Source organism: Gymnoscopelus microlampas (genome assembly GCF_963454915.1).
Source record: "Gymnoscopelus microlampas genome assembly, chromosome: 8".
Lineage (NCBI taxonomy): Eukaryota > Metazoa > Chordata > Actinopteri > Myctophiformes > Myctophidae > Gymnoscopelus > Gymnoscopelus microlampas.
The window spans coordinates 45,827,184-45,852,842 of record NC_139945.1 but is presented as its reverse complement, the minus strand read 5'-3'; the positions used below and the strand labels follow the sequence as shown (position 1 = coordinate 45,852,842).

At 41.1% G+C, this 25,659-nt stretch overlaps 1 protein-coding gene across 1 annotated transcript; it reads left to right on the top strand.

The window, feature by feature from the left end:
- cpda (carboxypeptidase D, a) lies at positions 1-24,933 on the top strand. Its single transcript, XM_084063959.1, has 21 exons — positions 1-855; positions 1,933-2,180; positions 7,734-7,876; positions 8,237-8,406; positions 8,859-9,274; positions 10,093-10,284; positions 11,457-11,630; positions 12,258-12,367; positions 12,646-12,748; positions 13,063-13,205; positions 13,839-14,008; positions 14,183-14,485; positions 14,787-14,982; positions 15,127-15,262; positions 15,516-15,662; positions 15,856-15,954; positions 16,054-16,118; positions 16,699-16,830; positions 16,942-17,127; positions 21,711-21,813; positions 22,411-24,933. The coding sequence occupies exons 1-21, from the start codon at positions 182-184 to the stop codon at positions 22,635-22,637; spliced, it is 4,137 nt and encodes a 1,378-aa protein (XP_083920085.1). The 5' UTR covers positions 1-181; the 3' UTR covers positions 22,638-24,933.
- Positions 24,934-25,659: the final 726 nt, after the last annotated feature.

The window sequence follows — 25,659 nt, the reverse complement described above, 5'->3', positions numbered from 1 at the left end:
GAAGTAGTAAGACGCAGACAGACAGTCAGTCACTCAGACAGAGCTATCAAGGACTTCTAATCGAACATACGTCTACCTTCTTGTCCATTACCTTTGTTATATACGTCTTCTGTCGCCGCGATCGCCGCCGTGGAACTCGAGAGACCGAATGAATGGTGAAAGGGTAGGAGACGCGTAAACAATGGCGACAACACACTTGCAGGAACATCTCGCCGCGACGCTGAAAGTACTACGCGTCTCACTTCCAGCCTTTCTCGTTGTTGTTGTTGTGTTGACGGTGGTGTCTGTGGACGTAGCTGAGGCGAGGCGAGGCAGGAGAAATAATCCTACCACCACCATACAAGATGTGGAAACCTATAACAGATACTATAACTACGTGGAATTGACCCGGATCCTGCAATCCATGGCTCAGAAGTACCCTCACATCGCGAACCTGTCCAGTGTAGGCCAGTCGGTGGAAGGCAGGGAGCTGTGGGTGCTGCGGATCACAAAGGACCCCGGCGTGGAGGCACCGGGCAAACCCAAATTCAAGTATGTCGGGAACATGCACGGCGACGAGACCATCTCCAGGCAGGTCCTGGTGTACCTGGTGGAGTACCTGCTGACGGGCTACGGGCACGATCCACGCATCACGCAGCTGCTGACCACCACGGACGTGTACATCATGCCCAGCATGAACCCGGACGGCTTCGAGAAGTCGATCGAGGGGGACTGCAACGGCGACGCAGGGGGCCGTCAGAATGCCAGGAACAAGGACCTCAACAGGAGCTTCCCCGACCAGTTTGGCGAGCTGGACATAGATCAGGATGATATTCCTGAGGTCAGGGCCGTCATCAAGTGGATCCTGGAGAAAAAGTAAGTGCCACTACACACCAGTGGTTCTCACTCAAACTTTTATAATTACAAGGACCCCCATTTTAATATAAAGTATTAGGCCACGGACCCCCATTTGATACCATCTGTTATCTCTGGGACCCCAATCTATATTATGAAATCCTAACTCTGAGAGTGTACAAATGGACCTCGGAGGATCCATTTGGTTCCATTTGTGCACTCTCAGAGTTAGTCATGTAACTCTTCAAGGACCCCTGGGGGCCCCCGGACCCCAGTTTTAGAACCACTGCCGTACACAGTAACTTAGCAGCCTTACGGCTGAGTGTACATGTAACCAAATGGAGCCCTGTTTGTTTATATTTTGTTCACTCTTACAAAGGGTTTGGATACATTAACACAGGATTATGACTGTATATCTATTTTCTCCAGTGCACATTTACCAAAAAAAATCTAAGTATGCACATCCAAGATGAAATCTCAGGTGCTGAACAGAAGAACAAATTTAAATTGCAAACATAACATTAGTTTACAATTGTTTTGAATGAGTCTTGGTTGCTAGAGGCAGGGGCTGGAATGGCCTCTCAGTCAACATCATGCACCAATCACTTGTTTATTCACACTGCATGTGACAATAGATGGCTTTGGGCACAATCCAGTCAGTAAGCAACTTACGGTAGCCATAGCTGCAATCCCCAAATACACATTATTATAGCAACAGAATAATGTGACTCCCAGGAAAAATATTGGACGTAACATTTTATATATTGGACGGTCAGGTCTGTTTGTGTGCAAGTGGTGCTTTTTAGATAGATAGATACATGGATATATTATTGATCACTGTGGGGAAATTCAGGTGACATGGCAGCACCGCAGATGCAGTATGCATAATACAGGACAGATACAGGTTAGAAAATTGGCTATTTTCCCCAAAATGTAAATATTTAGGTTCCTACTCTTCCTGTAATCGGTGTAGATATTTATTGTATGTTTGACATTGGACTCACTGTGTTCTCTTGTCTGTCTGATCACTCGCACCACACAATTCACATTCTTCTGTCTGTTGCTGGACGAAAGTTAAGTGTCCATTCGACTTTTTAGATTTGTCCTTTCGGGAAACCTGCACGGTGGCACCGTGGTCGCCAGTTACCCGTTTGACGACTCGGCCAACCACGAGCGGGAGGGCCAATATAGCAGATCGGAGGACGACAGTCTGTTTCGATACTTGGCCCGAGTCTACTCCCAGAACCACCCTGTGATGAAGACAGGCCTGCCCAGCTGCCCAGACGAGCCCAAGGAGACCTTCAAGGATGGTATCACCAATGGAGCCCAGTGGTATGATGTACCTGGTAAGATGATCTGTTCGTTTCTAGATGTGTCCAGGAATTATCCCAGGGGTCACTTTGTGTGATCAATGCTCATTATTTGCTCGCACCTCCTTGAGAACAATCACACATATTGTGTGTAGTAGCATGGGTTCCACGGTTTCCATGGTGATTGAGCCTCAATGGCTGTTGTTATTGTCTCGGCAGTAACATAATGGGCCAATTTCGTCTGAGAAGTGTTGACAGCGAGCACGTCTGGTTTAAGAAGGAGCTCTGTTTTGTTGGATCATAGGAGTGTCTTGTAGGATGGATGAAAAATAGTGGAACGGCTGCAGTATTTGGTTGCCTTTTTCTCTGCCAGCCTATTGTTTGGTCACTGAGCTAAATGACACAAAACCGCCTGAAGTGAGATATTTAGGCGGTGTTGCTATGGAGAATTGCTAATGTAATTGGTCTAGTATTGGTTTTCTGTGTGTGATGGACTACGGCATTGTCTTCTCTCGTGACTCTAGGACCCACATTCATTCATTCTTTCTGTGTGTGTGTGTATGTGTGTATTGTAATTGTATTTGGTGGTAGAGTTTAATTACAACACTTGACAAAAAGCTTACACATAAACATTTTATTTTCAACTCTTTCAACAGAGCACTGTTGACATTATGTCTACTGTATTTTTGGGTGGGTCTGCCACAAAACGCTCTAAGCCTAAGTCTTAATAGGCTAGCCTCGTTTTGTCTGTCTTGCCAAATCAGATCCTTACATTTTAGATTGTTGTGTGTAAACCCCAGCAGACAGGTTCATTATTGTACCCTCAGGGGGGGCGATCCCACCAAGAAATGTCCACTGCTGAACGTGGTTAGTGGTTTTTACTGGTGCACATAAAAGTTACAATATTTTCACCTTTTGGGTGCAAGGCACAGAGTAGCCATTGCTCGCCAATGTCACATTTTTGGCCAATCAAATCAAGAAAAGAGCACTAGGGCAGGCTTTAGTACTACTTTATGACTTTCCTCCTGTTTTTATCATGTTTGACGGTACCAAAATGACCAGCCAGTGTTTATGAAAACTCATCCTAGCAGTCTGGAGTACACATGACAGCACAAAGCCCTAGTGCCCACTGCCCAGGCACTCTGAGCCGTTTTAGTCGATGTCAACCACCTACAAGGCATTTTTGAAGCAACGCTTCTCAGTGTGATTGCCCTCGTAGAAAGCACAGTCTGAGCATGGCTGGATCAGTCTGCGGAAGTTGATCTGACTAAAGCGAGTTTCCTTTTATCATCCACACCTATCGCCTATTTCTCGGAATATATGTGTCTTTTATGAGCTTGGGTATCGGTGGCTTGCTACATCCCGGCTGCCATTTTCTCTTGATTCAGGTTGAGAAACCGGGCCATTGGTGTCACTCAGACAGTAATCTGATCCACTGGCTCCGCGTGTTGATTTGATGGTTGGCCAAGGCGGTGAGAGGGGAGATAGACCTAATGTTACTATTACCTGCACATAGGATTTCAAATTACAGCCCATTGTGTGTGTGTGTGTGTGTGTGTGTGTGTGTGTGTGTGTGTGTGTGTGTGTGTGTGTGTGTGTGTGTGTGTGTGTGTGTGTGTGTGTGTGTGTGTGTGTGTGTGTGTGTGTGTGTGTGTGTGTGTGGTCACTGCATATCTTCCAGGATAATCCCTGATGATTCCAATAATTTCCTAGAGATTAGCAGCATTGAATCACCTTATTTGGATCAGAAATAATAGATACAGTAACCATTTTTGAAGACCAAGTACAAGTAAATCAGAATCAGGTTTATTGTCACATCACAGGTTTACAAGGTAAAAAAGTGGGTGAAATTCGTTTTTGTACAACACTCCCATCACAACGTTAGATTCTGTAGAAAGAAGAGTGGGGAGAGAGAAAAAGAAGAGTGGTAGGGGTTAAGTGGGAAGGAGATCAACAGAGAACAATAGAAGGCCAAAAATAAGTTATCTACATATTTACAAAGTACCTGAGATAAGAGGCAAACTAAGGTGCCTGAGCATAGCAGCAATGTATGTATACTGTGCATGATATACTTATAGACGCTAAGGTGCTTTAGAGAGAAAAAGAGCGCAATAATAAAAAATCAAAAAAAGTTTGTGCATTATACATGGGGATTAAGGTACGTGTTCACCTAAGGGTGGACTGACCCTGGTATAATCCGCAAGTAGCTCCATGAAGGAGAGCAACAAAAAGTAATGTATTTATTAATTAATTTGTATCTATTGTCTTGACTGTCTGGGCCAACCTCGTTCTTCTAAAAATAGACTAAGATTGTAAGAACATATACTTTTAGTATTTAAATGAAGTTGATGCTACATAACATACATAAGACTCATCTCATTGTAATTATTATGAATGACTAATTAAGACAAGTCTAAATGTAAACGTCACTGTCAACAAATGACAAATTATTGGGGAGCCAAACAACTGGAAAAGACACACACTGTGACAAAGGTAGATGATAATCTACTGGTACTGGTCTAAATGTCATGAAGCATAAATGAGACGGGTTAGCTTAGCTCCTTTCGTCTTCCTTGTATGACAGTGCTTGTCTGATCTGCAAAACAGATATGACGCATGATGACGTTGAGGTTTAGCATGATGTGTCCTCTGCACAATTATTGTCAACTTCTGTGTCAGAGACTCTTTAAATTGAGCAGCAATTACCCTTTTCCCCTTTACTTCATGTAACCTAGCCCATTAAGACCTGAGGCCGAGAAGCTTTGTGTTAAAAAAAATAATAATTTACAAGCTCGATCTGCTATTTTTGAATAGCCAACTCTAAAGGCATCTAAAATGACAGATGCTTTCCCGGTTTTAATGAACTAGATGACATAGACTACACTAGAATCTTCAAATTTGTCCTGTCAATGGAGGAACGTTTCTAGCTTTTTTTAAGGCATAGGCTGTGCCAAGTTTTGTAATCTTGGCAAAACTGACATACAGTGTAAGTGTTTTCTTTTGGGTAAATATTTCTGGGTCATTTGTTCGAGGATATAGGCCCCACTCTCTAGTCTCTACCAACCATCTACTACTAGATTGATCATCCACCTAATAATTACATTTTATTTGGTGATAATGTAGCAATAAACTAACTATGCAAATTCTCATATAATGTTTATGTGGCCAGATTCCATTTTATTTTCCCTTCTATTTAATAATGTTCTGATAACTTAAATCACAAAACCATTGCCACTGTGCCTTTACTGTGCCTTCCGAAGTTACTCAACAAGATATTCCTCAAGAACTTGAGCTAGTAGTTTAAGGAGGCTTTGAACAATGTGTTCAGCTATACTGTCAGACACTGGCCAGGGCTTACCACTCATTTGGGAGTGGCTGACTAGTTCCTGTCTGGATAGCGGCTATTTAGGGTGAGGACTGATTTTAGAGGATGTTTGCCACTGTAGGAAATGGCATCTGTCCAGACAAAGTATTTCATTTATACAACTGATTAAACAATGGTGAATAGAATACCAAGATAAATAAAATCATTGATAGCAGTCCTCCCTTGCTTGGTGCTGTAGAAAGATATAACACTAAGGATAAGCCTGGCTATGCTGTCAGGTGGTGGTGGCTGCCATAAAGTGCAGATTTGCATATGGGTCACACATTTTAAGTTAAATGTAGTTCAATAAACCCAGCATTAGTCAGGGCGGAGGCCATGCTTGGATAAAGTCTTATAAATGAACTCTGACAGATTAGCCATTGCACTTTATAGGAATGAGAATCTGTTTCTAGTGCCACCATAGGGGGTACCACCTCTAGAGATCCACCCAGACACACCCATGAAGACCCCAATTCAAGAAGACAGTCACAGGGCATGGCCCCACTGATCCGGCTTATGCAGATGTTTGATTACTAGACATAGCACCAGTTCCCATCCAGGCCTTGTCTGGTGTATAATATATATCCAGCTTCATGTGTATTCTTACAACATAAGTTTACAGTTGTAAATTGTGGTTGAAATTATTTTTTTGTACAAGCTCCCAACACCTCAAACATAGCCATAATAGAGAATGGAGAAAGAAACAAAGAAAACAAAGCCAGATAAAACACAAGATATACACAAGGTGCATGGTCAAAATAGAAATAAATTAGGCAGAATGTCACAGTCACTTATGGAAGTAGAGACAACACTGTTTAATTACTCAAAAGGCAATTCCCTAATTGCCCTTGCCTTGTTCTAAACCTATGGCTTTCTTGGCCATAGGTTTAGAACTTTTAGTTAAGATTTGACTTCGGAAGAGTAAATGGGCTGGCATTAGTTTATAAGGAAAGCTGAAGAAAATATATTTGATCTTTAAACAAAAATTAAAACTTGAAATGAAAAAGAGATTGTCAAATAGTAGAGTGGGCCATGTTGTCCGCTCCACCTCAACTGGTTTTAAACCAGGCCACAATTAATCTTATATACATAATTTGAAATGACTGGTTCTAGTCTCCAGTCAGCTGTTGCAGTTGAACAGCTGCACGCTCACACTTGTCTTGAAATTACACAGAGCTTATGTATGTGCATTTTGAAAACTATTTCTGTTTCTCAACTATCTCCATTAATAATGGAGATAGTTTTTCCAACCTCCCCAAAGTAGCTATTTGGAAGGATATTGTTACTTTTTGCCAAATCTCAGAAATGTCTTTGCTGATCACCTGTGTGTGTGCAGCAGCAATTGTTCGAATGGGCTGAGCAGTTTGCTGGCACTGCATCACATTGCCATCATCGAAGCTGAATACAGCCATCTTCTATGCTAAGGTGACTGGCCATGTTTTTTTCTTCCTCTGTCTCTCTCACTAGTGAAGTCACGAAGTGTGATTAATCTGTGTACCCTAAAGGATCCTCTTACTCACTGAGACAACAAGGATGCAGGTGGTTAAGCTATATGGTGGTTAGTGTTGGTTTTGTATGCAGTGCATGTACACTGTTCAGGCACGCCTTGTTTTGGACCGTGTATAGTTAAGTGGCAGACAGACGTGGCCACTTTACTTTGCGTGTGCAGAAAGAATCATTGATGCCGTTAATGCCGGTGGCTATCTTTATTGGGCTCCTATGGCCACCCAGCAGGCAGCTATGGCAACCGTCCAACCAGAGGGAATGCTGGCAGCCTGCTGCAAGCCCAGAGGACACCACTCCACGTCTGCCTGCTAGGCTGGCTGGCTGGGTGCAGAGCCAGGCTGCAGCTGGCTTGGTACCGCAGCTGCGAACACTGCCCTTGGAAAGAGACATATGTCACAGCCTACTCCCAACAGAAGCACCGTGTCCAATGTCCATCGCTCAATACCTGGCACTGGATTTAAATCAATGTTGATTTGGGGTAGTACTGCCATTTCCAAAGTGCAGGCTTTAACTTATCACATGGAAAGGAGTTTTAGATGTCCTCCTAAAAAATCTACTACACATACATTTTCTACATACAGTATGTGGCAATTCATATTACAAGTTTGATTGTCTCAAACGAATTGTTCGCACTTTATGAAGGCTGTTTATATACGTGTTTTATGTGACAAGTGGTGCTGTTTCAAAAATCCAGGCTTTGATTCTAACTTGTTATCCAGGAGGGATGCAGGACTTCAACTACCTCCATGGGAACTGTCTGGAGATCACCATGGAGCTGAGCTGCTGCAAGTACCCTCCTGCCGATGAGCTCCATAAGGAATGGGACTTAAATAGGGAGTCGCTACTGGCCTACATTGAAAAGGTAGGACTTCCACTGCGTCCATTTACCACATAAGCCCTATTTTATACTTTGGCTATTAAGAAATAGCTGATCTACCAGCTCACAGCGTGTCGCATCACAACGCATTGTGAGCTTGTAGATCGTCAGCTTGCGACACAATGCGACGTGACAGAAAAGTCGAGCGTCTGACCGCACCAATGCAACTCCTTATTAATACTACATAGTGTACCTCCTATTCTTCAAGGAAAATATGGTTAAACCAAAGGGCCATAATTCACAACCAGCCTTATGGTATTAAAGACAGTCACCTTCGATAATGAGATACCCATGCAATCAGTCCAAATATGCAAGATGTCCTCTGGTAACACTGTCCTCTTCCAGGTCCATGTTGGTGTACGCGGTTATGTGGTAGAGGCCACCAACGGCACTGGCCTCAACGATGTCAACATTATAGTGGCAGGTATCAACCACAATCTGACCACAGGCCAATACGGGGAGTATTACCGCCTCCTCCTCCCTGGCATGTACGACATCTCAGCCGTTGCCCCAGGGTGAGTTCCGCACAAAGTCAATGGATTGTATATCCTTTAAAAAAAATTTGTAGTTCGGGCATATTCGCATTTTTATGTGTAGGGTTTTCCACAACAAAGACCCAGTGTGGAATTTATTTAGTTTCTACCATCATGAATTTTTCTCAACTCTTGTAAGTGCTGAACACTACTGAAAAATGTCAGCTCAGCTCTTTTTAGAAGGTGATGGATTTCTGTGTGCTTTGCTGCCACTTCCCATATTGTTAAATGTATTAAAGAAAAGAGAAAAAAAGGCAGTGATAGCTTGGAGAAAAACACACGGGTGAATATGCTACTTCCTGGGTGACTGGGTTCCTACAGGGGTGAATCTGAAACTCCCGGTGAGACTAGTTTGTCACAGCTTCCTCGTAAGCATATTCTGGCAACGTGAAGTCAGAATCATATACTAAAAAATGTGTTGTGCTCGCCCCTAGGTACAAGCCAATGGCAGTGTATAGTGTGCAAGTGGTGGAAGGCAAACCCACTGAACTAAACTTCACGCTGGAACCCTTGGTCAATGAGCATGCAGGTAACATTGCAGCGACCACATCTGTTATCTCGCCTACTAAAGCCCCAACAACACCAGTACCTGCAATTAGTGGCAACAGCTCATCCCAGAATAGTGTCATTCTGGGAAATGAGAGCAGCACTCCCTCGTCGCCACCAAGGCAGCAGCCTGTCCAACCCACGAAGTTCCGCCATCACAACTACGCAGATATGGAGCTCTTCCTCCGCAAGTACAGCAGCGAGTTCCCCTCCATCGCCTACCACTACTCTATCGGCCGTTCAGTGGAAGGCCGTGAGCTCTACGTCATGGTCATCTCAGACAACCCCGCTGCCCATGAGCCAGGTGAGTCTTTAAAACATAATTCCTTTTTTAAAAGGATAATTTAAATTTGTACCACTTACTGTAGGTAGGCTTGAGATTTACTCCGCTGTTTTGTAATCCTGGTGGTATTATTTTCAGTACCATCATAAGTAGTGAGTGAATTGTTTGAAAAACAAAAAACTGGCAATATAAGCAGCTACTTCTCAGATTACAGAACACGTAAGGCAGCATTCTTATCTTAGCATTCTAAACACATCCAACATAACTGTAATGGAGCATGTGGTGCTATTAATATGTTTATAATCATTAGCCTAGCCTAATAGACTGTATTAGGTCTACAAATGTTTAAAACATTTTGCTGTTAATATGAGGTTTAGCACTACTGTGATTTTGCACAAAGAACAAAACTAAAAGCCACATCAGCATAATGCCTTCCCACATTTCCAAACACATTTGATCATACCAAAGAACAAATTCAGCGAAGAAAAAATAAATAAATCATTGCATGCCACTATGATAGTGGAAACACTATCACTACTATCAAATCCGATCATATGCACGTTTCATGAATGAGGACAATTGTTTGGTTCTAATCATGTCTTCTCTATAGCCTGAAAATGTGGACTTCGCTTGAACAGCTACTATGGTTGACTATTGGGATTGTCGTAAATACACTTAATCAGAATGATTACATTACACTACATTTTCCGACGCTCGCCTCTTAGTTGTTTGACCCAATGTAATAATTTTTGATTGATATGGCCATGAAAAATAATGCAGCATTGGGCAATCTAACACCTTTGGTAATCGCATCAATCATTTCTCCCTCTGTATGCCAGGTGAGCCAGAGTTCAAGTATGTGGGCAACATGCACGGCAACGAGGTGGTTGGTCGTGAGCTGTTGCTGAACCTCATTGAGTACCTGTGCAGTAACTATGGGAGCGACCCTGAGGTCACTCATTTGGTCAACAATACACGCATCCATATCATGCCCTCTATGAACCCTGATGGTTATGAGGCCGCCAGTCAAAGTAAGGAAGGACACACACACACACACACACATACAATGATGAATGTTTTTACAGAACCTTATTATTATTATTTTTTTGTGTTTTCTTTAATGGTTTTTATTGTTCATACCGACAGCGGTTTATACAGGGTATGCAGTACTTTGGAAAAAAAGGGGGTATCGACTTTTTTTTCTTCTAAAGAACTTATTGTTTTATTGTCATCCTTTCTCTCAACTAAATTACTATTTCAGTAGTCAGTTTGCTCTTTACTAGATTACGTGCTACTAATAACTTTACTGGGGAAAGGCATTGGGGCTGACCTGTCAGAGTGTTATAGTTAATGGGTCATTGTCATGTTTATTTTGAGGCATGGATACCGTTTTAAATGGTTGCAAAATAGGAACTACACTGTCCAAATTTGCTGTGGCTTTGGGAATGACATAAAGCAGCATAGCATTAGATGTTCTGCCAATATTAACACTGATTTAATACAGTATATATCATAAAAAGAAGGAAATGGATAGAACACAATAGTTGGCAATGGGATTTCCCAACTGACTTCACTGACATCCTGGTGTGTTAGAGTGTGGGTTGGTGTGTAGTTGTGCATGTTTGTGTCAGTTGTGGAATTAACAGTGGCTGTGAATGCAACCAAGGCAAAAATGTGCCCAGACTACACTGTACATCGTTAATAGAAAGGGCAGTGAGAATGCCCAAAAGTAGATGGAATACAACTTTATGGTCCATATGTGATTTGAAATATATCTTTGCTCTCAAGACATTAAAAGAAACTCAGAAACGGCATACTCTAGCATAATAACGGCAATAAATAGATGCAATAACAAAGGGAAGAGGGACATTCATTGTAGGGACAGTTTTATACTGACCCCAGATAGTTGCTCAAGGCTACATACAGTATACAACATTAGAACTTTTTGCTCTGGAGGTTTTCAGCATGGGAAAGTCCCTTATACTAAACACTTTCTGCCTGTCATGAATTGCTTTGACACATCTTTGCTGCTGCTGATAGGTAAGAGGAAGTACACAGGAAGTGAAGCAACGACAACGTTTTTAAGGGGGAACAGGCCAATTGTCATGCAGACTGCTTTAAGTTTTGTTGCTATGTTATACATTGTGAATTTAGCCCTTGAATGTACTAGTGTAGATAATAGTCTTGTGTCCTTTCCTCACAGGTGACGTGAAGAACACAAGAGACAAGGGACGCAATAACGGAAATAATTTGGACCTGAACCGTAACTTCCCGGATCAATTTACAAACATCACAGTGCCCAGGCAGCCGGAGACCATGGCAGTAATGAATTGGCTGAGGAGCACCGCCTTCGTCCTATCAGCCAACCTCCATGGAGGCAAGATGTTGCTTTGAGCTTCTGGGACATAAGTCTTTGAAAATAGATCTGAAAATAGACTTGGTTATGCATGTACCTTGCATAACCAATATGCTCTGTTAATGCTGCTGTCACCCTAATTAGATCAGTGAGCAATTTATCCTATTTGGATTATTCCTTTACTGCTTTGTTGTTAGTCTTAAGCAGTGGTGTAAAGTAACTAAGTACATTTACTTAAGTACTGTACTTAAGTACAATTTTGAGGCATTTGCACTTTACGTGAGTATTTCAATACTTTTACTTCTACATCTCAGAGGAAAATATTGTACTTCTACTCCATTACAACTATTTTAAAATAAAAACTTAAGTTACTAGTTACTTTTCAGATATAAATTATGATATTATGAAACATGCATTAACCACTTCAGCCCTAATTTATACATAGGCTATTTGAAAATAGCCGATCAACACGTTGCATCGCGACACGTTGTGAGCTTTTAGATCTGCTATTTTCAAACATTTCCACCACTGGTCTTCAGTATGTTTCCTGTCTAAGCAATTCCGGCATTCAGAATGATTTTGCTGTGTAATCTGTGTTACTTGAATACCCGTGTGAAAGTCAATCAGGTCTCTTTTATTTTTAAACAGGCTCTTTGGTGGTGAACTACCCTTATGACGATGACAAGGAGGGCACAAAAAAGTATAGCAAAGCTCCTGATGATGAAGTCTTTCAACAAGTGTCCAGAGCCTATTCACAGGTTAGAGAACACTGCAGATACTGTTGTTAAATATGGGTTATGTAATGAAATCTGTGGATTGATACTTTGAAGGCTTGGTTATAACAGTAACCTATTGTTGATTTCTAACTGTGTGTGTGTGTGTGTGTGTGTGTGTGTGTGTGTGTGTGTGTGTGTGTGTGTGTGTGTGTGTGTGTGTGTGTGTGTGTGTGTGTGTGTGTGTGTGTGTGTGTGTGTGTGTGTGTGTGTGTGTGTGTGTGTGTGTGTGTGTGCGTGCGTGCGTGCGTGCGTACTTGTAGGAGAATCCTCTGATGCACAATGGCCACCCCTGTGAAGACATGTACCCAAATGAGTACTTTGAGGATGGCATTACCAACGGTGCTAACTGGTACAATGTCCCAGGTACATCAGGCCCTTTCAGCCCAAAACATCCGATTAACCACATTAACCCTGGTGTCCCTATTTTTAAACAAATATTCTAAATGTATTTCATTGCAAAGTGCAAATAAACTAAGTGTTTAGTCGGTGAGATTTGATTTTTAAATCCTTTGAATCAAAATGTACAGTAAAAGAGGGGGACAGGAGACAGGTCCCAGGGACAAGGATTTTAATTAAGTCAAATTACTTCATCTGTCCATAGTCTGAGTAAGTGTGGGTGCAATATACTGTATGTTTGATACGAAATGGACAGGAATAACCGAGAGTTTCCTCCACAGGTGGCATGCAGGACTGGAACTACCTGAATACCAACTGTTTTGAAGTGACTATCGAGCTAGGCTGTGTTAAGTACCCCAAGGAAAAGGACCTCCCCACTTACTGGGAGCAAAACCGACGATCGCTGCTTGAGTTCATACACCAGGTAACACTCAAAACAACACCCTGTATTGAGCCCTAACATTTCACTCATCCTGTTGTTCAGTTGACTCATTCACACTCATTTACACACGCACGCACGCATGCACACACGCACACACGCACACACATTCAGTCTTCTCAATAACATGACTTCAGTCTAGAGGTTGACTGACTGCGGTATTCGTTCTTTTCACCTGTTAAGCTGATATGCTGTCCGATTTAGGGGGGCAAAGGGTTAGAGATTTACAATCCATTTGCTTACTTGTGTGAGTAAATAAGCACCTGCTGAGAACCCCATGCATTTTCTAATTTCATTTAACTAGGCCAATGCCCTTTAGGAATGAGGTCCGTGGGAACGCATGCCCCTGCGTTTATGCAATACCCATCTTTATCTCATCTGCAATGCCCTGATAATCTTGCACACCTTAATCTCATTACTTTCTTATTTTCTTAAATACTGTATATTCATTTGCATGACGTCTTGTGTCAGTGTCCTCTTCTTGCACTGAACTTTTTACATTTGCAGGCAATTCAATGTTGGCCCAAAATCATCGGCTCACTCGACTCCTAATAATGGGTATCCACCAGACAATGACTCTGTTTGTTCATATGCGTGGGCACATGTCTGTCCTAACAGGTCCACAAAGGATTAAAGGGGACAGTGAGCGACATAAAGGATGGTACAGGTATCCCCAATGCCACCATTAGTGTGGAGGGGATTGACCACAACATTACCTCAGCCCAGTCTGGAGACTACTGGAGACTGCTTGTCCCTGGTACCTACAACCTCATCGCCTCCGCCCGTGGGTAAGACATGCCATTATCAGAGTGGGAAACATTGGTCAACAAGCAAGTGGAACATTTAATAATCATACATACTGTTTGTCAGGTCAGGAGAACAGGTTACTTGTTCCTGTGCTTTTGCGTTCTCCATCTGCAGCATGCACTGTTTTCAGTGTTTTACTCTTCTGTCTCATGCAGATACAAGCCAGTGACGATCTATGCCACGGTTCCAAAGGACGGAGTGGAGGTTGTGGACTTCAAACTGACACGAGTCCACTCTGAGCCCAAAGGTCAAGCTCCTGAAGGCCCAGAGGCCACACAGGACCCATCGGAGGAGGAGTTCCAGAGTTTCATCAAGGACTTGTCCCTTGGCCACGGTCTGGAGGAGCTTGTCAGTAGCACGGCCACAAAGAACAGTTTTCGCTACCGGAAATACAAAGACCTATCTGAATTCCTGAGAGGACTTACCCTCAACTTCCCCAAGATCACCTCATTGCACAGGTTGGCTAAATATTGATCTTACCTTCTGACTAATATTTAAGAGTATCTATCTCCCTGATTCCAGGGCCATAAGTAGCTGCACCAATGAACATTCCAGTGGAAGTTTTTGATTATCATTCTTTCTATTCTTTCCAGTCTGTCATGCATAATTATAACCTAACTATAAATGGAATCTTAAAATGGAATTATTCTGGCATGCATGTTTTATCTGTCACAGTGTATGAAATGTCCTGGCAACTTTAAATTTAAAAACTTGCTACCTCTGGTATTGCTGACTTGGTTCGATGTGTGTGGTGTCCAGCTTGGGCCAGAGTGTGGAGGTTAGAACCATCTGGGCTTTGGAAATCTCCAACAAACCAGAGGAGGCCGAACCGTCTGAGCCCAAGATCCGCTTCGTGGCAGGGGTCCACGGTAACGCCCCGGTGGGCACTGAGCTGCTGCTGGAGTTTGCTGCCTTCCTGTGTATTAACTATGGCAAGAACCCAGCCATCACCAGGGTGAGTTTCAGGAGGTCTCGAGATTATGGTTACGGGTGATTTATACTTTGTTGTGCTCCGGTGTCGTACCCCAACCTGGTCTGAGTGAATATTTGAATGGTTCAGAATATGTCTCTTGACTGCACCTCCGCTCCTCCCTGACAGCTGATCAATGAGACGCGGATTGTTATCTTGCCCTCCGTCAACCCAGATGGACGGGAGTTAGCCAAGGAGAAGGAGTGCACCTCGTCCGTGGGCATGACTAACGCTCACGGCAAGGACCTAGACACAGACTTCTTTGGTTAGTTTCACATGTTATTGTGCTAAAAATAAATGCCTGTGTTTTGGCAATAAAGTATGCAAATAAATATATGTACTAGTTTTATTTTTTAATTGAAGAACATCCTTTAGATTTTTCTTTGTTTAGTTGTTTGAGTTTTAGTGCAAGACATAAGGGATAAGGAGAACCGAGATCAGTTTGCATATTTAAACTCAATTAAAACTTCTTCAAAGAACAGATTTTTCTAAAATGCCTCAATTGTTTTGTTTTTTAGGAAATGCGTCACAGCGCGTGGTGGATGCCCAGCCAGAGACCAGAGCTGTAATGGACCTAATCCTAGAGAGAGGCTATACTCTGTCTGTTGCTCTGGATGGAGGCTCCCTTCTGGCCACCTACCCTTATGACAAGCCTGTCCAACCTGGTAATAACAGGGCAGAACCAGAACCATGTTCTATTGTTATTGTAGATAGACAGCTATACAAAATATTCAAACAAAAATGTTTGCGTTATACACTGGTGCATTTGCTTACAACCAATACATTTGTTGAGAATGAGATGCTACGTACCTATTATTTAATACAGCAATTTATATATTGTATCTCTTTTTTTTCCAGTGGAAAATGAGGGAACTCTGAAGTACTTGGCAAATGTATATGCCAGCAACCACCCCAAGATGCACCTCGGGAACGCTGGATGTCAAAATAATGGCCAGAGTATGTACTACAAGCGTTAAGCACATTATCATAGTCAGGTGGTCTTTAATGAAAGCTGTGGAGCAAGGAAATAATATAATGAATGCGTTTCTCCTTTAGTGGGGAACATCCCAGATGGAGTTCTCAGGGCTGCAGAAAGACAAAGTCACATGGGCAGCATGAAGGTAGGTCTCTTTTAGGGCTACTCAACTCAATTCGTAGTTGACTAATAATCGTAGGACTTGGTTAACTAAAGGGCCGTCCACAGCAAGCACTATAATTATAACTATATCGTTCATGTTAACACATTTTCTAATTGTGTTTCCCACTTAAAATCATGCAAAGAGACCAAACTTGAAAACCCTTAGCCATTGAGATTTATGGACTATTAGAAAAAGTAAAAAGATATATTTATAGAGATGTACTTCATTTTTCACAAAATAACTTTCAGCATAGAACAAAGCATTAAAAAAACGACTAATTGCAAACAAGATCTTGGTCAACTATTAACCCATCCATTAATCGACTATGAAGGGACAGCCTTAGTTTCCACCTATTTTGTCCTGGAATATATATACAGTAAGTACTGTACTACTCGGATCACTGGACCGCACACCAGTGACATTTAGCCCTAAAATAAAACGTGGCACATTTTCAACGCTAATGACTTGACCTGGAGTGAGCAGCCCCATACAGCAGTGTATTTAAGTAATGAGTCAGAAGTGAGTGCATCATGTGACTGTGTTTCACTTTGTGCCTTTCCAGGACTTCAGTGTGGACTTTGGTCATTGTCCCGAAATCACAGTGTATACTGGCTGTTGTCTGTTCCCTGCAGCTGAGGACCTTGACACACTCTGGGCAGATAACAAGAAGCCTCTTCTTAGCATGCTGGTGGAGGTACAGTACAAGCTATTTTTCTGGAGCCCATTTATAAATTAAATTATAAAACTAAACTTTGAAACTCATACTTGAGTCATACATATTTTTTATTTATTTTTTGTCTGACAGGTTCATAAGGGCGTACGTGGTGTGGTGAAGGACAAGAGCGGGAAGCCAATTGTTGGTGCCATGATTGTGTTGAATGGAGGGGTGCGGGTCTTCACTGCGGTGGGGGGCTACTTCCATGCCCTGCTGGCACCCGGCAGCCACAACATTGAAGCTGTTGCCGATGGTTACCAGCAACAACGCCAGGAGGTGTGTGTGTATAATTGGATGAAAAGGCCTCTGATTAGGATTATCGCTGCCAGATCATGCATTTACCCCTGTATGTGTTGTCTTATCCGTCTGTGTGTCTGTCCGCAGCTAATCTTACATATTGCTGGCCTCTCATATCTTGTGCAAGCTGACAGCAGACTACAATTTAGAAATATTTTCCAACTTTTTTTTTTACTTAATTGCATCCATCCATGGTTATGGGATAAGCATCCCATTACTAACTAGCAAATGACAACGCTCCTGTTCCTCTGGCTTATGGGACGTACCAGAAGTGGAACTAGCCAATCGCAGACATGCAAACTACTTTCATAAATGTGACAACATACCCCAAAAAACCCAAATTATGAGTCTTAATGTTCTCGCACATTCAACTCAGTCCACTCCAAGCTGTCTTAGTCTTTATCCCCTTAAACAGAGTTTAGAGTGCTGAAAATCAGACAATCGTCAGTAAGCATTTGACTTTGTCAGTGAATTTCAAAATAATGGCATCGGTGACAAATATGCTGCAGGTTTTTTTATTAAGTGCGTGAGAAGAAAAAAGTAGAGTTAGTCCTGCGAGGAATGTGTCGGTTACAAAAATTATATTTATTGTTTCAAAGTGGCAGAAAATTAGCTATGTCAATTGGACCAAAGCACTATCACTTGTTTTTCTACTAGGTCAAAGCCCACAGCAACTACAGTAAGTCTAGAGGTGAATGACTGCTTTAATGTCCATTTGCAATCATTGTATGGTATGGTGCTACAAACATGTTAATAGTTGATTTCATGAGCTTTGCTGAAACTGCAAATTGATGATCATCTGCATCTACATACAAGTTTGTCTCAGCTCATTCTACTTTACATGTACATTTACTTAAAATAGGCAGGCATTGTAGTCTCAAATCTAAAGCTGTGGCTTTGTATTATTATTCCTATTTGTGATGGGGGCATATATACCAGCACAAAAAAAAACCTCAAAAGTTGTACCCATGAGACAACGGCTACCTGACATTCTTCAATGGGTTTTGTCTGAAATAACCACATGGCATAGGTGAGGCAGAAAGCTTCCTACAAGCTCCAGAACCAAGACCGTCTTAGCTACTCACTGTATTAGTGTCTTTGTGTTGGGACTATATTTGGTCGTAATTGTAATTCATGGGTTCCTGTAGTGTATATGGTTAAAAATGTATTCTCATTTTTTGCCTTCAAGTGGCTTGGTATAGTCTTGAAATTGTGCAGAAATGCAGTAAGTTTAATTAGTTAGAATTACTAAATATATATAAATATTTTTTACAAGCTATGGAGACATTGCAAGTTAAGCCTTGAAATAAGTGGGATAATGGTAATGCATCGTGAGCAAGTCAGTTATATTCTGAGTTTACTGTATTATCCCCCTTACTTGTAGAACCATGTAGAGACTAAATTCAACTCAATTAATTACACCTCACTTTGTTTTGACTGATGCTTGCAATGCAGTCATGTTAGCATGAAATTTCACAGTTGTACACAATTATTTAAGGTCTATGATAGACTGTCAATCATAGAAAAAAAAGACATGGTATTGAGCACAGAACGGTTGCAGACATTTGCACCCTTAGGCTGTATTTGGCTTGGGAAGAAATACAAGCTACATATAATTGATAAGGGTTTATGTAATGTGAGTTTTAGACAAATTATTCTTTTGCCAGTTCATGAAAGGAAAATTTGCATCAAAACATCCATATTTATAGTCCAAACGGTTTGACATGGATTCAAACATTGAAAAGTCAATGTGGCTGTTGTGCTATAAGGGAAAATACAGTTGTCAAGGAAAAATGATTAACATAAATACACACAGACATAAATACACATGAAATGTCACTATAATGAAATGTCATGGTGGCTCCCCATTCATATCCACCTCTATGTGGGGTGTGGAGCGGAGCACACAGAATCTCTCCACTATCTCCACCTTTTCACCTTTCTGCTCGGTAATCTGCAACACAGGGTAGCAGAGCTCTGCAAATAGATGTTCCTTGATGGTACGACCGAGCTCTCGACTGTAGGCTTTGCGCTCCCCACAGGAAGTGGAGAGTAGGGGATCCACCACTGAATGATATGTCTGTTGATACTCTGGTACTGTGTAGCCATGGATCATAAGGGGTTCTGACTGACATGTCATTGGCCCACCGATAGTGACTGTTTCCTGAGCAGTGAGAGGCTCAGCGCTCGCAGCCTGGTCGAGTTCAGGAAGAACTGCAGCGTTCCTTCTGAACCTGTCAGGTTGTGGCTTTGGGAGGTCTCCTCCACTCCTCTCAGGTTCCAGGTCACATGTTATGCCCAGCATATCAGGTCTCTCCTTAGTACCCTCACCATATTTCTTCGGACATCGCATACTCGGCCGTAGGCCATAGGGACGCATCTCATGACTCTGGAAATTTAAATATCAGTATATATGATCTGAAGATAACTTTGTAGTTGCTTCTGATTCTTATGCTATCTTAAACTGGGCCATTTAAGAAAAAAAATTGCTCCCATCAAATTAAAAGGAACTACTGAAGGATTGGGCTGATCTTGGGACTATTGTGTAAGCAACATAGCTGCAGATAATAAAATAATGGATGTTAGATGTAGGTGTACTGGTAAATACTTGTAAGTAATGACAAAAGTAAAATTGTACTTCCAATACCTGCACATTTGGCACACCCAAACCCATAATGTGCCTGTCTAGTAGTCACCACAAAACCTTTGCCTCCTTTTCCTACCAGTATTGTAGAGCTATAGGCCTAGGTCGTTTATTTTCAGATCTTACATCAAGATCAGCCTAGCTAGACCAGACGTTTTTAATCTTTAGTTGGCAAAACTGGCCTATAGTTGAAATTTAACATGTAAAACAATATGGGTAGCACTTACCGTACTATTTGACAACAGAGTCCTCATATGAGCAGTGATTAGTGGTCAATGCGTTTACTAAATTCTCTAGATTTATGCTAGAATCCAGTCTGCACACGCTTACCTTTTCGTCAGTCATGTTCATACACCCTCAATCACCTTTAAACAACACGCACGTGAACGTGAACGCTCACGTATCACCCGGCAACTCCCACAATTAGCCATGAGATGATTGTTGTACAAACACAAACAAACAAACAACGTAACAGTGAGTGTGAAGTTTTAAGTCATTCATGTTCTGGTGTAAAATATTCAGTCAGTTGCTGATGCACTTGTTAATGGTATTTGGCTGAGGCTCTCTGCACTGCAACCAAGTAACTACCAAAAGAGAAATGAGACGTTTGCCCAGGACCCAAACGAGTGAAAATGGCAGATATACAAGCTCACAATGCATTGCATCGACTATTTTCACTACTTCTTGTTTTCTAATTCATGGAATTTCTTTGATTTCTTTGTTTATTTATTCATGAAATTATTTTGAAAATGTTCATACATGTTTTCAAATAATACTTAAATACTCAAATAAAAAAATACTCAAAGGAAACAAAACAACTAGGAAACAAAATAAAGGGATATTTTACTCGCGGCCCATAAAAATGTGTCCGCGACCCAAAGATGGGTCTCGATAACTGACTTTACCAGTCAGATGGGGCGGTGTGTGAAGCAAGTGAGGTTGGGGTTTCGACCCAAAACTAAGTTTAAAAAGTTAATTACTTACGCGACGCAATGACCGAGTTGGCAATGGAACATTTTCACAAATGGAGTAGAAGCGTCCGTCAAATCTCTATAGTAATCGGTGTAATCGATTGTTGTAATGATAATATCGAAATAAATGTACCGTAAGCATTTTGTGAGCAATGAGCATGCTTTCGGCTTCGGTCGCTTGATAGCCTGCCTGGAACACGGACGGGACGGGATCCATTCATTGTTGCTGCTCACGGACTGGAAGCCAGATGTGCTCGATTAAAAACAACGCGCTAAACTTTAACGTCGCAGGCAGCCTTGAAATATTATATAACACAACGCATATACTCTCCATGAATGTATACTAATTCCCAGAAGCCGACTCGAGAATGGACTGACAGTGGTAAAATAGCTTAATTACCGTTAAATTCACAACTGGCCTGGAATGAGTGGTCTAAAACCAAGGAAATGCATTGATTAAGGAGGCAGCGTGGGGCAGACAATAAAAGTGTACGAGGGGGAAAATAAGAAAAGAAAAATAAATAAATTGATATATATATATATATATATATATATATATATATATATATATATATATATATACACACATACATACCTACATGTTTTTATTTATTTATTTGCCACCTGTGAGGTGGTGAGGTAGGCTATTGCTACTGGACTTCATGTATCCTTTTTTCCCCCACAAACAACACTCAGATCCAGTCTTGAGATAAGATTGCCTTACCATGGCAGAGGCTAGATACTAAAGCTAGTAACCCTGGGCCTGGTCCAGAGCGTTAGAACTCACTAACGCTCTGGACCAGGGCTAGTAAAGATGCTTTGATCTTGCATTATCATCCCAGTGATATAATGGACCAAACCCCTATGTAATGTGCATGGATGTTGATGATGTCTACTCTCCAGTGTGCTCAACACCTGCATGAAACCATTGTCATTGTGATTCCCAGGTAGTGGTATCTTCCTATGAAGCTGCCGTCAGCATCACTATCGAGTTTGACATGGATAACCACATCTTTGGCCTGCCCAGGGAGTTTGTGGTGGCAACTGCAGGTAATAGCCTTTGTGTTTTTTTACTGACTCCAAGGTGTGTGTATGTGTGTGTCCAAATTCTTAATACAATATCATGCAATATGTCTAATTACACAGTAGACTTTGGTTTGGCACATATTGGCCTGTCACAATTATTACATAATTGCCTAAACACAATTATTTGAGATAATCTCAATTATTTTGCATAATAAAAAAAACAACCATATTTTTTAAACATTTTCAAAAATAGTGTAAATAGCCGATCTACAAGCTCACAGCTTGTAGATCTGCTATTTCCACTATTAGTTTTTTTTTAAGTATAAAGTTATTAAATATGTCAGTAATTTCTTTGTATATTTTGGTTATTTGTCATATATGCCCTGGGCAACTTCAAAGCCTAAAAGCCACACAGAAATGTAATTTTTATTCATATGGTCCAGTGTTCAACGACAAAAACATGTTAATCGCAATTATTTGTTACAATTAATCCTCATGTAAAATGTCATAATTGTGACAGCCCTAGGCACGTAGTGATACATTGGCAGTCTCACCTCATCTGACTGCAAACATTGGTCTCTCACTGAGCATTGTGTTCCTTTTCATCCTCCTCATGTGCAGCGGCCTCCATGACGGCGCTGGTGGTGACGGCGTGCATTATCTGGTGCGTGTGCTCGGCCAAGTCCAACCAGCAGAAGGACGGCTTCCACCGTCTTCGACAGCACCGTGACGACTATGATGACGAAATACGCCTCACCTCCATGGGCTCCAAGAAATCGCTGCTAGCCCACGAGTTCCAGGACGATAGCGAGAGCGAGGAGGACACATTATATGCCAACAAGCTTTGAGAACAAAACGACACTTCCCAAATTATTCGGCTCAAAAAGGGCCGTCTGAACTGAAGGCAGTACTGCTACCTTTTAGGATTGATATTTTAAGAGCAATGAAGGTGCTCTTTCTGCCACGATGCCAACAAACTCTTGAGCCTACACCCTCTGCCATTTGGTGATTAGTATTACTGTGGTAATACTATTAGAACTTCTGCTTCTCTCTGTAACTGATGGGCTGGCCTGTGTTTGTTTTGCTTCATATCTCCATTGGACTGGTTCAGAGGAAAAGAGCCAGAAAGAGATAAAGAGGAAGAGGGTTGGTCCATTGTGGCCCATATCCATCCATCCCTATGATGTACCCTGAATCTCACAGCCACTTGCTTTTCCAAGCTGCCCAAAGTGTGTTCTCTGCTATCTGTCGTGCCTGGCATATCCTGGCCTCAAATCACATTTAGCTTTGTATGGATGTAAAAGCATAATTAGACACGCACACACGCGCGCGCACACACACATCACATTTTGATTTTCTCTGATACTGCTAGTACTATTACTGATAGATACTATTACACATAGGTGATTACAAACCATTATCATTTCAAGGGTCAGTATTGACACATTTACTGTAAGTACTGAGCCTTTGAGAGAGAGAGATTCCAATACTGTGCCTTGGCTTCTGTAGAATTAGACAGTCCAGTTGGGCTATATGTATTTGGCTGATGTTGATAGCAGGAATGTAGTGAATGGATCATTTTCAGTCCAGGTTTTCAATTCTCAGGTGTTATGAAAGGGACACCATTGTACTACTTAGGCTGCTAAATTCCAATGTTGCACACGCACCTGTGCTTCGTAGGTGGTTTTTGTCAAGGTTTTTATGTGCTGAATTCGGGTTGTGGCTACAACCATGCTGGGGTCAGTTTCTCCAAAGCGTTGTAACCTCCAGTGTTAGAAAGCTTAAAGAAACCCACCCCAGTCAAGTCAAGGCCCTCTATGCATAATGCTAAGTTAACTTGCACTGAATGGAAAGTAAAGATTGTTTTATATCAGTGGAGAATGGCACTAGTATAAAAAGGATAATAGATTGTAAGTATCATTGTCTCATTTTATTTTAGACCACATTTTCAGATGGATAATTGGATAATCATTATTTAAAAAATAACGTTTCCATACTGTCATCTTGGTGACTGCCTCTGAACATGTACAGTTGGAAATAATTGTTGCCTGGATCATGGAACATTATCCACATGGCCATGTTTCAACACAATTTGTTTTCTGGGCATAGATATACAAAATGAATATTAAAAAAACCTTACTGCCCTGCTCCTGAATTCATTTTCTACTGGTTTTACTTTATCTAAACAAGTCCCCCTTCCCGACCCCACCTCGCAATAAAGTTGCATGAGCGTTGTCCGTCCATGAATGACTTAATCATGACAGATGAAATTCAGTGCAACATATAGGCTACCAGTGTTGATTGTTTGCATCTGTGTAAAAGTTGAAGGAATTGGTCAAACTTGACACATCATCTCATACCCATGTAATGTGGAAAAATGGCCTTGATTTCCATGAGTGGCATAGCATCAAACCTTTGAGATAAAATTATTTGTAAAAAGATACCACGTTCATGACATTAACCCATTAAGACCGGGAGAAGCATCTTTAGATTTGAGCTAAAAAGCATTATTTTACACTTTGGCTATTCAAAAATAGCAGATCTGCAAGCTCATATGAGCTTGTAGATCTGCTATTTTTGAGAAATCGTGAAAATTTGTGCAAATCTTTGAATATATATATATATTTTCAAGCAAACATTTGTAACTGAAATCTTTGCTTCTGGGGGGTCCCTGGAATAAAATATTTTGAGATGGGGGTCCTTGGCCAAATATATATAATTTTGGGGTCCTTGACATGAAAAAGTTTGAGAACCACTGACATAGTAACATAAGTTTTTTTCAAAAAACAGTTTGTTAGAAGACATTTTGTAGAATCGGCCCTCAGGTCTTAATGGGTTAAAATCTGTTAATATGTGAATAGAGAAAGGCAGTTTTGTAATTTATTTTTCTTCACGGCACTATTTTGTGTGTGCGTGTGTATGACTTTTTAAATTGGAGTGTGGTGGGGTATACTATTATATAGTAAATGGAATCACTTGTAAATAATGTAATGTTTGCCAATTGTGAATAAGAAAATAAGTGCAATTCAAGTTAGCCTATTAGCCTACATACAACCAACATTTAATAATACATCTTTGTATGTGTGATTGTGATAACATGCTAACATAAACAAACATGAAATAAAGCCACAACAATGAAGTGTCTTGAATGCCTGTGTTGCATTGCGTGACATCACACCCAATTCTATGCCACATTTGTGAAATACCTGCCAGTGCAGGTAAATGCAGTAATGAACTATTATTACTAAACTGGGGTGGCCTTCAGGAATGTTTTCGGCATATGGGCTCTTGAGTAGCCTTATCCACAGCAATTTAAATATTTAACACATTTGATATGTGTGATAAAAACATAACGAAAAACAGTAGCACTGATTTGCCTTACTGGTGTAAAATGTTCGAAAGAATCATAAAATACGTAGTATCAATACTGCAATGTAGAAATACTCTGTTACAAGTAAAAGTCCGGAATTCAAAATGTATTTGAGTAAAAGTACAAAAGTATTGTTATAAAAATGTAGAAAGTACTCAGTATTCAGGAATGTCCCATTTCACAAGTTTTCAAATGTATAAAGACATTTTGAAAATAGCCGATCCACAATCGCAAATCATTGTGAGCTTGTAGATAGTCTTATTTTCAAATGGCCGAAATGTATGTTTTGTAATTATAATAAAAATCTACAAAGTAACTTGTAACTAAAGTTTTCAAATCATTCTAGTGGAGTAAAAGTAGAACATTTGCCTCTGAGATGTAGTGGAGTAGAAGTAAAAGTATAGACAATTGGAAGGTAAAAAATGCCTCAAATTTTTACTTAAGTATAGTACTTGAGTAATTGTACATTGTACAGTCACTTTACACCACTGTACGTGACC